The sequence below is a fragment of the Melanotaenia boesemani genome, chromosome 5 (assembly GCF_017639745.1).
Source record: "Melanotaenia boesemani isolate fMelBoe1 chromosome 5, fMelBoe1.pri, whole genome shotgun sequence".
NCBI classification, from domain to species: domain Eukaryota; kingdom Metazoa; phylum Chordata; class Actinopteri; order Atheriniformes; family Melanotaeniidae; genus Melanotaenia; species Melanotaenia boesemani.
In genome coordinates this window covers 10975132-10993146 of record NC_055686.1, presented here as the reverse complement: position 1 = coordinate 10993146, position 18015 = coordinate 10975132, and the positions used below count along the sequence as shown (strand labels likewise).

The 18015-nt window shown below is 37.3% G+C and overlaps 1 protein-coding gene across 1 annotated transcript; it reads right to left on the bottom strand.

Annotated features, from left to right (window-relative positions):
* Window positions 1–1991: 1991 nt before the first annotated feature.
* LOC121640352 lies at window positions 1992–12350 on the bottom strand. Its single transcript, XM_041986065.1, has 18 exons — window positions 12305–12350; window positions 11146–11237; window positions 9773–9997; window positions 8764–8835; window positions 8458–8557; window positions 8190–8316; window positions 7574–7817; window positions 6319–6475; window positions 6127–6211; window positions 5928–5990; window positions 5011–5210; window positions 4801–4932; window positions 4529–4716; window positions 4237–4391; window positions 3889–4134; window positions 3615–3780; window positions 3284–3376; window positions 1992–2506 (listed from the first exon to the last, which is right to left on the bottom strand). The coding sequence occupies exons 1-17, from the start codon at window positions 12348–12350 to the stop codon at window positions 3284–3286; spliced, it is 2391 nt and encodes a 796-aa protein (XP_041841999.1). The 3' UTR covers window positions 1992–2506.
* Between the last annotated feature and the right edge of the window lie 5665 nt (window positions 12351–18015).

Below are 18015 nucleotides of genomic sequence, written 5' to 3'. Positions count from 1 at the left end.
GTTATGAGCCGTTGTGTAGAAAATTATTGGCTGTTGAATCCATTTAGAACTGAACCAAGTAGCCCTCAAGTAGCAAATGTAAAATGTAAAAAAGTGAAGAAAAACAAACAGCCAATGATCTAGTTTAACAACGGGTGTTTACTTTGGGTGATGCTGGTGTAGGTTTTTTATCACTGCTGCAAATACATTTAATGATAAAAAGAAAAATGTGTATTTTTTCAGATCAGAGGTTTTATCAGAGGTTTTTCATCATGATTGGATATTTGACTTTAGTTGTCACATCTGGTAGTTTTAAGGCCAATGATTTAGAAGAACATATAAAAGTACATTACGTGCTGCATTTACTGACCCATGGACATCTGAAGGTGACAAGTGAAGGTCAGTTAACATTAAATATTTCTTCACATTTGATTGAATATCACCATAAACTTGTTTGGTTGCACTTTTTATATAACTGATGGGTTGTAACTTGTAAAATTATGCTTATATCACACCATACTGGATACTATACAATTAGGCATGTCCTACCTGAAGTGTCACTAAACTAGAAGTTCTAATGTAGTCTTTTCTCACAGATCAGAGACTGGGAGAAAGCTAGGAGAGGGGTTCAAAGAGGAAGAAGAAAAGAACCAAACAGCAAGAGGATTAAGGTCATGCTGCCCAAAGTGTTTTACACACTAAAGCAATTCTTTACAAGTAAAGTGCAAATAAAGGGACTAAGGCCAAATGTAGGTTATTTTTTTTAATCTTTTGAATGCTTTCTGGAATTTTTTGCCTAAAAACTGTTTGTATTTTCTCTTGTTTTTCAGATGGAGGTTCTGAGTTTCTCTCAAAAGAGGTTTGAGCCCTGCAGTGAGGATGGGAGTTCTGATGTAAATGGGGAGTTTAATGTACATTTTTCATTTGAGTAGAAAAAATACATCCTTGAAAAATACATACTTTCTAGGAAATGTTATGTCCCTCTTCTCTGATAACAACTTCTATCATCGCTTTGTCATAACAGTGAAAAGACCTTGAAGTGACGATGAAAAGAATGCAGTGGAAAAACATTTGGCAAAACTCATGACAGAGTTACAGAAAAAAAAAAAAAAAAAAAAAACACAGAGTGCTCCATATGGAAAAATAGAAAGCCCTGGCTCAGAGGTCATAGAAAGATGTGAAAAATTTAGTGTACAACTAAATTCTCATACTAAACCGTAGATCTTTCATTACAAAAAAATGAGTTCAGATTTGTGATTTCACTACTAAAGCACATCTACGACCACATCTACACATCTCATCCATTATCTTCAGTTTTGACTGAAGTTTTGATTTAAAAGTTTATTGATACTGATGGGTTTAAAACTATTCTGAAGGCCTGTGTAGTAAAAATGATCCAAGGTTTTAAAGCAAAGTCGTCTTAGTGAGGATCTTCAACATCATGGGAACACTGATTTACAACTGGATTTAATAATCTGGATCCACAGTTATGTACATTGTCCCTTTCCAGGTTTGTAAAAACTACAATTCCCAGTAGCAGCACATGCAGCTGAAGACAAATTAGCCTGCTGTAATGCTTTTAATGTTTTATGTAAAGTACTTTGAATTGTCTTGTACAGAAATTGGGTACAAATAAACTTGCCTTTCTTTGCCATGATTGTAGTTTTTTCAGTTTTCAAAAGGAGCTTGAATGTAGGTTGTAAAAATGTGTATCTTTTAAGTTAATCTGTTAATATCCATTCAGTTGGGTGATAATATCCGCATCAGGTGTCAAAGGTCAAGTTATGTCCAAGCTACTACACTGAAATTGATCGCCTGCATAAAAATGAGAAAGTGTAGGTAGGGAGGTTGTGGCCTTGTTACATTGCTAACCAAAAGTGTCTTTAATGCAGGAAATCAGTGTGTGAACAAACTCTGAATGAAGCCAAACTCAGTTTTCTTTTTACCATCATTTATTTTATTTATTCTTTGGTCATTTTTATGTTAAATAAATAGTGATAAAATTAATAAATATGGTTTAAATCAAGGCAGAAAAGTGTGTTTACTGTTGTCAGGAACATGTTCTCATTGCAATTAGAGCAGAAAATGATCTCATAAATCAGAATACAACTTACATAAATTGAAAGAAGTAAAGAAATAAAACAACAAAAACAGAAAAGATTATAATTACTTTGATTACCATATTTTTAAAAAGATTTACTAATTTAAAGTACAGCAAGTTACCAGATTATATCCGACTGCACAGTAATTTGGTGATATATTTCAAGTAAAAACATATGATTGGTGTAATCTTCATGTCTAAAACGTGTTTAGCTCCAGCAAGCCAAGAAATCAAAATCTTTCTTTGGTAAGAGAGAGAAAAGATCAGCTGTAGACTCTGTCAGAGACTGAAGTTTGGCTGTGTCTTCACGATGCTTCCATCCAGAAATCTGTTGGCACATCCAAGTTCGGACCAGGACCAGACAAGTCAGGGATCATCATGGAGGTCAGCAGCCTGTCAGTGAGTCCATTTCACCATGGAAACAACCTGAGAGAGCAGATAAAGTGACTTTTATATCATCATTTATATTTATGTCATCTCACTCTTCTTTATCTCATTTCCTCTGACTCAGGCAACACACCAGAACACAAGGTCTGAGCTCTTATAAGGACAGTAATGTCTTAATACTTGACATGTAAGACAAATGATTTTAGAATGGGGTAAAGGAATCCATATTTGTTAAACTGAAGAGAACAAACTTCAAACAGAGGATGCAGCCTCAGGTATCATCTCCCTAACTTAGAATGCAGCCTTGACTCCATCAGTAACAAGTGTAAAGCACAAACAGCAGTGTGAACAATTACACTCACAATGCAGTGTACACAAGGTTAAACAGCAGGTATATTTTTATCTCTAGGATCACCATAATCTGAATGGACTCTCTCAGACACTTAGCCCTGATCCTTGACTGCTAGGCAAATGATGACTAACAGTAATGAGAAGCTTATAATATTGATTTTATGTAGAACTTTTTTAAACTTTTTTTGTGCTGTTTTAATGCAGTGGTAATCTATAGCAGGAATCACCTACTCTAGACCACGAGAGCCACTGTCTTGCAGCCTTTAGCTGTTTCTCTTCTACAGCTCACCTCACTCAAAGTAATGGGTCATTGAGAGCCTAATGCAGAACTGAATAAGCTGTTGGAGAACTATTTTATTATAATCCAGGTTGTTGCAGTGGGGAAACATCTAAAACCTGCAGGACAGTGGTCCTTAAGGTCTGGTACTGGTGATCCCTGATCTAAAGTAAATAATAGAGTTTTACCTAATTAATCCAGGCCATGGTGACAAATCCTGAATCATCAGGTTCAAAACTGGGATGGGCAGATCTGCGTTTCCTAGCTCCACCAGAACAATCCTAGAAGTTAAAAAAAATAATGAAATATTAACATCCTTAAAAAATTTATTATTTGAATTGAGGTTTCAAGACATTTAATAATTTGAATATTTAGGTTTAAAAAAAATTAGCTACAAGAATAATTGCAAATGGCAGTTCAATCGGGGTTTGGTAAATTACATTAAGACACGATCAGTCTGGTTCATTTTCTCATACAACTAGTATTAAACAGTCATGGTGAACTTCTAGTGAGGCGTACCGGGACACAGGCACCGGGACCCTCTAGGACACACAGCCTGATTTTGCAGTGAATGTAGATGTCTCCAGAGCACCCAACGAATTGGAACATGTTGAAGCTGAAGGTGGAGAAGACATCCTCTCCGTTTGTCTCCACCGACACCGTTGTGTCATTGGGGTTCGCACAGCTGCTCACAAACAGGAACAAACTTTTCTCAGTTTCCAATAACAGCGATCAGAAATCACACTTATGAATGAATCCCAGTGAGCAGCTCCCACATCTTATTGTGTCTCACCTGTTGTAGATCAGGTAGTGTTTCAGACCACTGCTGTATGATAGGTGGCTAGTTGCCCAGCAGTAATCTAACACAATGACAACGTTCTTGCCATCCAACCCTTCAGTGTCCACGAGCATCCAGATCCTCTGGTCCAGCTTCACATCAGTGGTAAGATCCACAAGTTGTGTTCGCTCAGGGTCAGAGTAGGTCTTCATGTTTACAGTGTAATTAAATTCTCCACATGCCATCTGCTGGACCACAGAGCTGCAGGCAACACACATAAACACACATCAGCATCACTGACTCAAAAACCAGCTCACAAGTTTCACGTCACATATAAAACAAAAGTTACAAGTCAGAACACACTTGTCTTTGATTCTGAAGGTCACAGCCGTGGCTTCTGCCTTGTGAGCGTGAGCGCAGGAGAAGTGGACATTGAATTGATCACGTCGAAAGATCAAACTAGAAGATCTGTTCTGGCCCATGATGATGTTCTCATAGTTTACTTGGGTCTTGTTGGTCTGCAGGATCAAATAATCAGGTGTTGTAACTGAATAAGCTTCTTTAAGAATGTTGAATGTATCAAATGTTGACTAGAGCTCAACAAATAACTACAATGAAGTTTCCTTTGTCTCCAGAGGTTGAGGAGAGGACCCACCGTGATCAATGCCCCACAGGTGTTGCTGGTGTTAAAGCTGAAAGTCACCAGGTGGCTCTCCTGGTCCATTTCACCCTTGCAGGTCTCGTCAATGAGATTTAAGCGGGTGTAGTTAATGTTATTTTCCTCTAGGAGACAACCCACCAGACTGATTGAAGTAGTGTTCGGTGTGCAGATTACTGGATTAGCTGAAAATCACAATGACAAAAAAAGAAATGGTTAAATATTTTTCTTCACTCGGTCCTATTATGTTGCTGTCACAGCTATCGTACCCAGAGTGTTTGACTCTTTGTAACTAGAGGCAAAAATAGCTCTACAGAGACAGCCAGGTAGACCACTGTACTTCATGCCGCAGAACTCGTGATCACTGCAGAACCTGTCCTGGCAAATGCTGTTAGGAGGATCTGCAGGAAGAAGCACTGATATATTATTCTGAAAAAAAAAAAACAGGTGAATTTTAATGAAGTCAGGTCAGGTCTTACTGCACATAGCCTTTGGCCACCAGTCTTCCAGTGTGTTGTTTCTCAGGCTGAAGGCTCTGGCGTAGGCCCACATGAACTCACACCTGAGACCGTCCATTGCAGGATATTTGCACAGAGTCTCACTGCAGGCCGTTATGTAGGGAGCTGGATCCAGGACCTCGTTGTAGGAGGAGAAGGATGGGTCTCTCAGGATGTTACAGCTGTTCCACAAATAAAGAGAACATAAAATAAAATTAACTGATAATTTCCTTTATGTTTAACTTTCATCTGGGTGGGCCAACCCTGAAATTTCACTGGTCACCTCCAGGCCCACCCAGTACTGATTAGTTGACCATCAAGTTTATTATCATGGGAACCAAAAGTGACCAAAGTAAATGGCTATCTTATGCTTTAATCACAACCTGTGTAATAATTTATTCTTTTTTTCCAACTTGCTTCTTTTAAATTAATTCCCTATGCAACTGGTTAGGGTTGGGACAGTGTTGGTCGAGAGCCCCATTTTATGTATATGAACATGTGCACATATGTGTGTGTAGGTGCGACTTGGTCTTGGGGACTTTGTGGGTTATGATGTTTTTTTTTTGGAAAGCCCTTTGTTTTGTACTAAAAGTACCATATTACCAAAGTTTAATTGATTAATTGATTACTTGATTGATTGATTATCTTATTGAATCAACAATCACTGTTTTTCCCACACTAATTCTTGCCATAGTTCACAGTGATCCTGCTGGACACTGCAGTAAGTAATAACTATTAATCTGCAGCCCCACACAAACTAGTGTCGTAAAAACACTTCATGGATATGCCCCTGCATCTGTAATGTAGTCATGTAACATGAAACACTTGAATCAATATGTCATTTAGATCAGAGTATAACTCCAGTAGATGAGTCCTGCTGTTTGGAATGATCTGCTTACAGTTCGGTCATCGCGGTGCAGTTGATCGTAGCATCAGCTGGTTCGGTGTACTGGGTGTCACAGCTGCAGGAAACAAACAAAACATATTCAGGACTGCTGATCGGCTCTGGAATTTTCATATATTGTGTATCAATAACTCATTTATTCAGAAGCAGCAGAGCTAATTCAGTAGGTCATTAAGCTTGGGAAAAGTTGTTACCCGGGTAAGCTTTCGCTGGAGAGCTTTGCACTTGAAAAACTGCTGGAGTCTCCACACAGACCACCCATAGATGATCCAGCAGGTCCTGAAGAAAAATGTAGATCAATGGCAAGTTAAAACTGCAGCTCACTGAGCAGCAGAAATATAGTCTATGAATCCCACATCCAAAATGACTATATTTATTTTCTGTACCTTCCGCATGGATCTGAGCCATGGTGCCATCAAATGAAACAGAAATGTGTTGACCGGAGAGCGTCATTTTGACCAGGACTCCAGTGTGGTCTTTCGAGAGCTCAATATCCTGAATATTATGGACTGTGCTGTTGACGGTCTGCGGCGAGCCATTCACCTGCACCACAGTAGAAAAATAAGCTGGAGGAAACATAATGAAAATCTACTGAAAACTTTTCAGGGATGCTTTATGACAGCATGAGGCTCCTTCTCATTATGACTGTCACAGTGTTGTGTACGAACGGGTTCAAAAGAACACGTTTATTGAACTAAAAATATTTGCAAATAAAGAACTTGAACTCGTTTAGATAATGTGAGGTCCTGCAGCAGTAATTGCCTACATTTCCCCAGCACTACACCTACTTCAGACTACGTTACCCACTATGCACTGCTCACATTTAGGCATAACACACCAGGAACACTTTGTGGCAACATCGTTCCTGCTCTAAAACGGTGGTGAAGTGAAAAGACAGAAACTACAGGCACAGTGTGAACACCAGGTGAGTCTATTTACATGCATTTCAAAAATCTGATTGTTATCTGATTTCTGTAGTTCTGTAGATTATTAAAATGATCATGTAGACACCATAATCTGTTATTTATAATCAGATAACGGCAGTTAACTGATTAAGAGAAATCAAACTAACACACCTAAGTTTCTCCCCAATACTCTGATGTTTTCATACATGGACACGCATGTATCTGATTTATTAAATATTTTTATCACGTCTGCACATGTGCTAAAAACCGTGTCACTTCTGTCTTTTCAATATCTTTCAATAAAAAGATGAATCACAACGTGAGCAGAATAAGCGAGAAAGACACAATGATGCAGCAGGAAGTCAAAGTATAGACAAAGTAAAGCCTTCATGGGGTCTATTTTTCAGGCCTATAAGCTGTCACATTAGCACAGATAACACTAAGACTGTGAACTCTGTTATGTTCGACAAAGACTACATGTTTTTTAAAAAGCAGGAAGTTACATCACACACTCCAAAAGCAATCTGACAATGGACTGGAAAATGTAGACCAGGGTTTTTCAAATATTGCATTTCAGAAGTGTATGTACATGTGTCACATCTAAATATATGACATGACATGATTGGATTGGAATTTGATGGTAATGTAAACAGGCTCAAATACAGGAAAAGGTTGTCACGGCAAGGATGGTAGGAAGGAGTTTAGATGTCATGAACTGTGGCTGTAAGCAACTTACCAGGACTTCCCCGTCTGTTTTCAGGACAATGTTAGTGTTCAAGTTCGTGAATCGCAGCGTCAAACTGTCCACAAAGCTGACATCTGTACGACGCCGTTCCCTGAACTCCACCAGTATTCCAAAACCCGAAACCCATGAATCCGGCACCAGAGTGTACACACACCGATCCCCAACAGAGTTATATGTGCCTTGGATGTCAATGATAGTGGGGCCGGTCACAGTGCAGGTGTTCATCACCAAGCAGCTGATGGAGGAGAACAGCACAAACCACAAAAACCATTGGAAGCAGGAAGCATTATGTTGGTATCTATGCTCCCATCAGATGTGCAGTTACTGAGTTACGAACATGAATATGAACAACTTGATTGATCCCAAATAGCTGTGCCAAAGTACAGGAAAAAAAAGACTATTGCACATATTATGGTTATGAGCAGGTACGTACAGATAATTATTTCCATTCTTTTCTGCTGAAATAAACCCAATACTTAATGCCACTTAACAAGAAAACCCTATAACACTGCTTGAATCTTCCTTGAGTGTATTATATTTAAACATATACCTGCGTGTCAGTTTAATCATACTTTTTAGTTTCTAAATATAGAATGATCATATTTACACGCCGTTTCCATCGCAGCGTTCCTGGTTACTACAGCCTGTGGTTGTGAGGGATCTGGCGATGCTGCATGAGGCAGTGGTGCAGGTTGTGGAAAAACTTTTGGTGGCACCAGGTTTAATGCCGCCCTCTGAGAAATAAACAAAGACTTCCGTTAAAGTGGGGGAAAAGGAACAGATTTCTTACTGCTTCACCAGGTGAAAACATAAACTAAACAATGTTGAACTTTACAGTTTTACAGACGTTTAATTAAAGCCAGCGATGTACCAACCTGAGATTCGGCAGCCGCTGATGTCTGTGTATGCGTTGGGTAGCACTGTGTCAGCAGCAAGAGTTTCAGCTACTCCAGCATTGACCTTGACTTCACAATTCTAGACAGCAGTAAGTAAAGTTTCATTCACAGAGCTGAATAAACTAATTTCAAACATATTAAGATGAAAGCAGATGAGTTTGTCTCCTCTTTTAAAAAAATAATAAACTTATTAGCCACATATCAGATTAGTGAACAGTGGAACAGTCTAAGAACATATTGTTTCTTTTTAAGTACCTAAACTCAAATACAATCAGAGATACTCACCATTGGGACTTCAGATGTTGAGGAGAATTCCAGAGCTGTTTCTGAACCAAAACTGGATAAAGTTATAGCAACCTGTAACAAATGAAAAGATACCACTCCTGTCAAAAAAGTTTAACTTAAGGACTTTATGAAAAATGTCAAATTCAAGTTCTTTAACTGTTTGAAACAGTTTACAGTGATAACACTTAAAGGTAGGGTAGGTGTGTTCCAGGAGCATTTTTCTCCTGGATTGCTTAAAATCCCCTTCAAATACCAATTTCAGCCAATTAATTAAATGCTTTGACACAAAAATTAAAAAAAAATTAGTCATCTGTGGGACGGACAGGACTGAAAAAACACCATCCAATCATTTTAACCAGCCCGTTATAACCTCTCAGAGGCGTGGAGCACTTGTAGAGGCAAGGAAGCCAAAGCCAGAGCTTGGCTAGCGTACTATGAAAAAAATTACAGTAGACACTTAAGCGTAAGGGACATTATGGCGGAAAAAGTGTCCATAACGAGTCGGAAAAGAAAAAGGCTACTGTCCTCTGGGTGTGGAAGGCTCCAGAGTAAACTAAAAATAAAGCTAGCGAGGTTCTCTTTATTATTATTATTATTATCATAATTATTATTATTATTATTATTACTATTATTATTATTATTATTATTATTAACCCCAGAATACTTGGAACACATTAAAAAAATGAAAAGTCCAACTTCTAATCTAATATACTGATAAATATAGCTTGAAACAATAATCTTTTTCTTTTGGTTTATTATGATGTCACGTATTTTCTTACCTGTGAATGAGCATAAGAAAAACGTTAGCGAAGGTTAGCGAATTGGTCCTGCCCAGCGCTCATGAACTCTCATGAATAAGCTTTCCATGTTTTTTTTTCTTTTGGCTTCGGGGAGAAATCTTAAGAAAATGATTTGGATTTTTGATTTGTCTATTTTAAAAATGTAGCGTGTTCGAACCACTTTTCTGGGATTTCCTACCCTACCTTTAAGTTTAATGAACAACACTCACATTGTTCCCATTGACCACTATTTCAAACTTAACAGAGCAGGTCATGTTGTTTGAAATGGTGGCCACATTTTGCTGGACGGCTGATTCATAGGTTGAATCTGGTTGAAGCAAGGTATAAATAACTTGGTCATCGCTCGGTTTAGGCCCAACGATACAGTCTTGACTCGTCTGGGGGTTGAAAAAGCCATCGAAACAGATCACAAAGCCGTCTTCTGTGAAGTTTGTCTGTAAAAGATAAAAAGAATTAAAATTAATAGCTTTTCATAAAATCTTCCAACACAGTTAAATGATGTTGACAATAGAAGATGAGAGTGTGACAGCCTGTCCAATGCAACAAAATAAAAAATATCCTGAAAGTAATGAACTTTTTCTTTTTAAACATGTTCATTTTTTTTTTCTTTTTTTTTTTTTTTTTTTATATTATTTTAATTTAATGATGTCACTTCCATAAGATCATACAAACAGTGGCAATTTGAATTGCTATGCTAGCAGTTATTACATTTTGGGGTAAAATCATGGTGGACAGGGTTCGAATTACAGGGGAGCTAAGGGGATCTTGGCTCCCCTGAAAGGCAGAGAAGCTGCCCTAAAGAGATTCAGCTAATACTTTAGGGCAGGGGTGCCCAAGTCCAGTCCTCGAGATCTACCATCCTGCAACTTTTAGATGCAATTCTTCTCCAACAATCAAATGACTGGCTTGTTACCAGGCCTCTGATTCAAGTGTGTTGGAGAAGGGTTGCGTCTAAAAATTGCAAGATGGTAGATCTCGAGGACCGAACTTGGGCGTCCCTGCTTTAGGGGGAGCTCTAAACATCTTCCAAATGATGCGGATGATCCGTTCTGTTTCCTTTGTCTGTTGTGTGCTGTGAGAGTCCACACAACAACCTGATATACTTCTTTTTGTGATTAAAGAACTCTCCATCAGTGTTTCTGATTAAACAAGCTGCATACAGTAGTTTTTTAAATAGTAACCATATTTTAACCGTGCTACATGCACTAATAAAAATGCTAAATAAAAGTTTTGCCCACATTGTGTATTGTCATGTAGTGTTTTCTCTGTTTTGACTGGATTATAACTGGGCCACAGTGAACTGGACTGGTTTGGTCCTTAGCTTTAAAAGTGCCTTGAGATGATCTTGTTGTGAACTGGCGCTATACAAATAAAGCTGAATTATTTAGCCCCATCTCAATCCTGGCATCCAACCAGACCATTCCAAGCTGAGCCATGTCATGCTATGCTATGCTGAACAGTTACTATTTAACCAAAAAGAAGCAATCTATTTATTGATACAGAGTGAGAAGTCTGGGTTATTTATTTATAATTTGTTGATGAACATAACATTTTATCTAATACAGGGCTTGATGATACTTACGTAGAGTTTGGAGTAGGTTTGTTGATAGTATGTGAGGATACATGAGCTGATGTCAAGCTCTTGGTTCACAGTAAATGTCTCTGGATTAGCACCTGTCGAGATGGAAACATGAGAGGTCAGAGCTTTGGCTTGTTGAAAAAAAAGCTAAAGCTGCATGATTACATTTTTACTTCATGGTTAAATAAAAGAATAGAAACACCAACAATTTGCACTTCTGCTTAATAAAGTTGGAGAATTTCAATATTGGATCTTTGGAAAGTTTTCATATGGTCAGTGTATTTTTTGGTAATTTGGATTTTCTGTTCAGAGGTGAATATTAAAAACAAAACGTTTATTTAATTCTAGTTTTAAAATGACAAAAACTTAAAACTAATTTAACTAAGAAGAATGAAATGGTTGAATTTTTTTTTCATAGTTTGTAGAACAAAAAATAAATTCACGAAAATACAAACAACAAATTGTTTTATTGATTTTCTCATAAACACGATACTAGGTGTATACTAGCTGTTTTTTAGGGAAAGTTTGGGATGAGGTAAATTTTGTTAACTCGTAATGTTGGTGGAAATGCAGCATGGTTTTTGTAATCCTGGGTAAATGGAAGAGGCTGTGCAGTCTGGTTCTGGTCAGGCCGAGCGAAGTAGTGAATTTATGAACATTAGTAAAACATTTCTGCAATCCTACTTAAAATTGATTCTTGACATGACAAAGAAAAGTCTGCAGAAATTTCAGACCGGATATTACTGGAAAGTGGAAAAACAAGAGATGAAATAATTTTATGAAATACAATGTGAAAATACCATAAAACATTTTTCTTTTATGTGTGTGTGTTTGTATTTTAGTCATTTTATTTATTTATTTATTTTGTTTCAAAATCTACAAAACCAAAATCAAACTAGTTTAAATTTTTTGTTCATTTAATTTAGCAGTTAAAAAGAAAAATGCCTTGTATTTCATTATTAGTTTGTTCATTATAAGATTTTCATTCTAAAATTAATTTGTTTTTGTTTTTCAGTGTTTACCTTCAAATAGAAAATCCAGGACCAAAACACACACTGACCATCATCCCTTCTCAGTTAAAATCACTGCTTTGTTCTTTGCAACTTTAAGTTGATAAATTTACTCAAGTCTTTTCTTTTCACACCAGTTTTTTCAGACTTACTTGTCAGTGCGATGAAGGCACTCAGGTAGAACAGTGGAGCAAGCATGATGGAGAGAGCTGAAAGACAAGCAGCGGATTGGACAAATAAATCTCAACGTACATTTTGCATGCATTGTGCTTTGAAAAGTGTTCGTAATGTTAATAACTGTTAATTTAAATGTGATGTTTTTACTTTTTTTATTTTGCTACTCCATTATAAAAACATGCTTTTGTGACCGTGTGCTCTTAAGATTTGTTGAAGGCTTCTTTTTTATTTTTATCACGCCAACATTACTGTGTGATTGACTGAGGATTACTATCAGTTATGAAAGTATGAGGATGGCCTAAATACACTAATCAATAACTATGCAGGTAGAACGATGCAAACCTGTCAGTGTTTTAATATGATTACTTAATACTGGATCTGATTTTAACATTTGAAAGCCATGTTTGGAATAATCTCTGACATTATGCATACTTCATATCTCAAATCTAATATTTCTCATGTTTCTGTGAAAACTAAGACATATTCTTGGTGAAGAGTCATCTGGTGTTTGTGCATTAAGCAAGAACACTTATTAGGTTTTTTATTACTAAAATAGTATATAACTTAAACTTAAAGTTGTAGTTTGTTCATTTAGTTCCCTCCAATGAATTTACATTGAATTTCTTCCTAGAAAGAGTGTAAAAAGTCTTCATTTAATGTTGCATCTTTCAAACCAGAAGAGCCTGGTCCAGTTTTAAACAGGAGGACTTTGGGTTTGGTTTTTCATGAAAACTGAAAACATCTTGTATTGTCCATTAAAATTAAAGGAAACAATCTCCACAAGCTAAAAGTAGAGAAAAGTTTTTTAAAAAGAAATTTAATCTTTGAAAGTTCAATGCAAACCAAAACTCCAGTTGTTAATAGCACAGGTGTACAGCTCATCTTACCTTCTGCAGCTCGAGTGAAGGTGATGGAGGTTTCTGCTCAGGAGGCTCTCTGAATCTTGCAGCTCTTGGACAGGTGCGTCTGGTGGATGTCTGTGAAGGACACTGCTCTGATTCTTCCTGTCTTTCTGGCTCTTTTTATGTCTCTCTTTGCAGCTATCCACTCCCAGAAGGTGTGAATCGTGGAGGTGGAGTCAGCTGCAGAGCTACGCGATGGGAACATCGATCTACTGTATGTGCTTTCAGTATCTTGCATATGGGGGGGGGCGGCATGCAGTTTCTGCATTTAATGTGTGTTTATAGGGTTACAAAAGCTGAAAATATCAGTTCAGCCCTAATCCTTCTGTAAACTTTGCTTAAAAACAGGTTTAAAGAGAGCAGTCATGTTAGCGTAAGTTACTAGCAGAGAGGATTTTATACTTTTATACTGTGAAATAAAGTGATATATTATTCTAAAGCCTTCTTTGTTCAGTGGTGAGATATACATTGCGTCTTTTAAATTAGTGATATTACTGTTTTCTTTGTCAATTTTATTTTAATGCACATTAAACTGCTTTCTGTTCATGTTGGTGAGATCAGAACAATCAGTACCTGGTAAGCAGGGTACAGGGTGGAAAAGTCATATGTGTATAATGTTTTGTTATGTAAGGAAGGTCAGGGTGACTGTTTACTTGTACTTTCCTCAATCTGGGACTCTATCGTGTCTGTTTTAGTTTGTTCTTCCTATCTGGTAACAGTTGGTACTGTGGAATCATGATAATCATGACAGAAACTTCCCGGTACAGGCTAAATAAGCGATTTTCTATCCCTCGTTATCTTTTTGCCTCTATGTCACTACAAGGTCTTTTCCTGAGCACACACAAAACACAAGGATGGTGTTTAAGTCTCACTTCATTCATCTGTGTGTCACAATTTCTACAATAGTGTCAGAATAGGATTCCTCTTTAACAGGAAAATTGGGTATTTATTGAACAAGTGTTCTGAAACCAGGGTGTATATCTGAGACAGGTGTGTGATGGATAGCTGAGAAAAGATTACCCATGAGACAATCTGTATCTGGACTGAAATGTCATGACTGGGAATGTTTGTTTTCATATGTGGGTCGTCACATTCTGAGGATATCTCCTTGAATTTTTCTTCAGACAGCAAGTCAAGGCCTTCAAGTGTAGCAAAACTGGTTCTTCAGCATGGCTTGAAAACTCCCCACACACCTGCAGAGGTGACCAGCTGATGTTGTGGCTTCTTTAGATGTTACCCCCTGGTTGCTTAAAAAAACTGCAACTTTCATAATATGCTTTCAACACTACATGTTTCTGGTGCAAACATGCGCTTGCCTTTTTGTTTAGTGTTTCATTCATGCAATAGTTCAGTCACATCAAAAGAAAATGCAAGACCAGCCATCCAGTCTGCATCTGAGAGCCTCGTCTGTGTTGCCTGTTTTTTTCTCACAGGTTTTACACTCTTAGACATTTGGCCCAGTTGTGTGAACGCTTACGTTGCTATGTGACTATTAAGCTTGGATGACTGTGTTCTATATTAGTTGTATTGTGGAAATGCAAAGTTCATTTCAGCAGTTCATTATTAAATATTTGTGAAGTTGACAGAAACACTGAAACATTAACTCTGAATCAGCTTCTCTGCTTCATTCTGCATTAAAAGTCAGCCGACCAAAGCCTGCACGAACTAACAAGAGTCACATTATCAACAGCTTAGGGAGCAAAAATATGGTTTAGTAAAATATGAGACATCTGTAAACACATCTGTAAACATGTCCCTTTTATGCTCATCAGTTATGTGTACTAAACAATAAATATTTAAACATTTTACAAATGAAGTCAGAAAGTAATAAATTCCCAAAGTTAAAAATAAAAATACTGTAAAGATAAAGAAAACATAAAATTTAACTCGCCAGCTTTTACTGACCTGCTTGATAGCAACACACACACATATTTTAATACAGAAACACAGAGATTTATACAATAAAATATTTAAAATATTTAAAATATAAAAATATGTCCCTGAACTGCAGGAATGCAGTTACACTCACCTTTTAAAATAAAATACAGTTAAAATATGACACAGACACAATTGTGTCCATGGACATGTACAAACAAAGTCTGATTAGAATTAACTTTGTACCAACAGCTGATATGAAGCACACACTGTTTGTTGATTTAAAGTGAAAATATGCTCACAGAAAAATGGAACTAGCTTTGAGATACAGACAGAACACCTTACATGACATATTACGTAAAATATTATCATTCGCTGATATTAAAAACATTTCATTCTCAGATGTGTTATCATTAAAGTGTCTTATAGGTTGACTAGCAATAAACAAGCACACATACAGCAGATTTCTGTCAAACAAACTGATTTGTTCAGACCACAGTCTTATAGGACATCGTGTTAAAATGCGTGCTTTGAGCAGATTAGATACATCTGAAGACATTCATGGTTAATCTGTCTCATTATCTCTGTGTTACAAAGTGTTTTCCGATGTGGTTTCCATTCACAAATTTTATTTTTGTGAATGGAAATATATTACATTTCATAGATGCAGGTTGGTTTCTCTACAGTTACATGCTGATCTCTACTTAAAACATTTTACCACCAAATGAGATGTTGACATTTTTAGTTTATTTTATTTTATTTTATCTTATTTTACTTGTATATTATTTATTTTAAATAAAATGTTATGTGCACATTGTGGCACTTTATTTCAACTACATGTTGTTTTTAAAGTGCGTCATAAATAAAGTTGCAGTTGATTGAAAGACTCCACCGTCTGAGCCACAGCTTATCAGGCGGTGGAGGATTACTGATGATTTCTAATAACTTTACTAACTTTAATAACTGGGAATCTTTTAGAAGTTAGGTTTATAATTGAAGAAGTCTGAAGATAAATTATTAGAAAAATCTCTGGATCCCCTCAGATTGTGTTTCGTGCTGACAAATGTGCTCTTTTATCTGGACCAGTATAGATATATCTACTTTAAATGGATAGGAATGACCCTCTTTCCTGTTCAGGAGATTGATGAAGTAGCTGGGATCCTGCTGCTAACCTGTACTAACCGGACACCGCAGTTCATGTGAAAAAAAAAAAAAAGCTGACACAAACCAAACACAAAGCCATATTCAGCTCCGAAAGAGACCAGTGCTCAGCAGGGTTCAGATCTGGAGATTGTGCTGGCCATGATGTGGTGATCCTCCATCCAGACCTTGGTTTCTCTGGCTGGCCTGGAGGATTGTCCTGGACTGTGGTAGCCTTGTGGTTACAGAGGTGGGATTGGGTCTGGAGAATCTGGGGTCAAGTCCCCGGGCTGGCAGCTAAGGTAAACACTGTGGGCCCCTGAGCAAAGCCCTTAACCCCCAACAGCTCCCTAGGTGCTGGAAACTGGCCTGGCAGCCCCCTACTCCTAGCAGCTAGGATGGGTTAAATGCAGAGAAAGAGTTCCTATAAAGGAAAAATGTTCTTTTAGGTGGCTTTATTTTTATTGTGCAGAACGTTTCAAATAGAAATAACAAACTAAGTTACATAAAAAAGGGAAGCTTAGTTAGAAAAAGATAATAAAAACTAAATAAAACTGCAGATGTACATTCTCATAGTAAATGAAACCTTATCCCAATCAGTCATACATTCACTACCTCTTCAATACCACCGTTCTTTATTAAAATGTTCCAGATGTTGTAGGATTCTAACAGTGTATGTCAGTTTCTTAAGAGCCAAACTTGAGGTTAATCTAGTTAACCAAAGTCAAGAGAGGGGCAACAAACCTTCTTCTAACATAAAGCAGCAGAACGTTTTGCCTGTAGTAATCAATGATCTGCCATTTTTCTCTCTTTAACTGACAAAGGGCAGTTGTCAGGATACAAGACATTTATACATAATTTTGGACACAAGGGTATCAGATAACATCTTATAACAGACTTCCAGAATTTTTTAATCTTGTCACATTTCCACAAACAATGATATAATGAACCATGATGTTTGTTACAGTTAAAACACAAGTCAGACAGACTAGGACCAAATTTATTCAGGTTTACAGGGTTGATATACGTTCACATTACCCAGTTAAATTGTACCAGTCCTAAGCAGGTGTTGATGGTGTGAGTATGTGTCTTTGACTATATACTCCACTCATTTAGTGACATGTCTACTCCCAAATCTTGCCTCTTACTATCAGAGTTATCATAGTGGTTATCTACTAACATGTTATAAAACTGTAAAATCAGTTTGTTTTTCTTTATTTTTGCCAAAACAGTAACATTTGTTTCTAATGTAGACAGTGTAAGTTTCTGCAATGAGATATTTAACTGTGTTAAAATGAAGCTTCTAAGTTAGAAATATTTTCAAAAGTGTTTATGTGGCTTTATTAATGCATCTTTCATGAAGACACATCTGCTTGATTCCAGCCTTGCTGAAGCACCCCTTGATCATCACTGATCCTCCTCTATCACAATCAATGCAAGACACAGTGGCTTGTAAGCCTCTCCAGGTCTCCATCTAACCATAAAATGACTAGGTGCTGGGTGAACCTGAAAACTGGACTCAGACTTTACTGAAGTCCTATCCTGTCCAGTTCCTGTGCTCTTTTTCAAACCTCAGCCTGAGGTCTTTGCTTGTCAGTGATTAAGGTGAGTTTTGCATGACTCCAGTCCTGCCTGTAGAAGCCTGTTTCCAACTGTTCTTGCCGTGCATTTCACCTCAGTCTCAGTTTGCCACTGTGTTTGATGGTCACTTGACGTAAGCGTCTGGTTCTTGAATGAAGAGTTTGCTGTCATCCCTTTCAGTTCAAAGT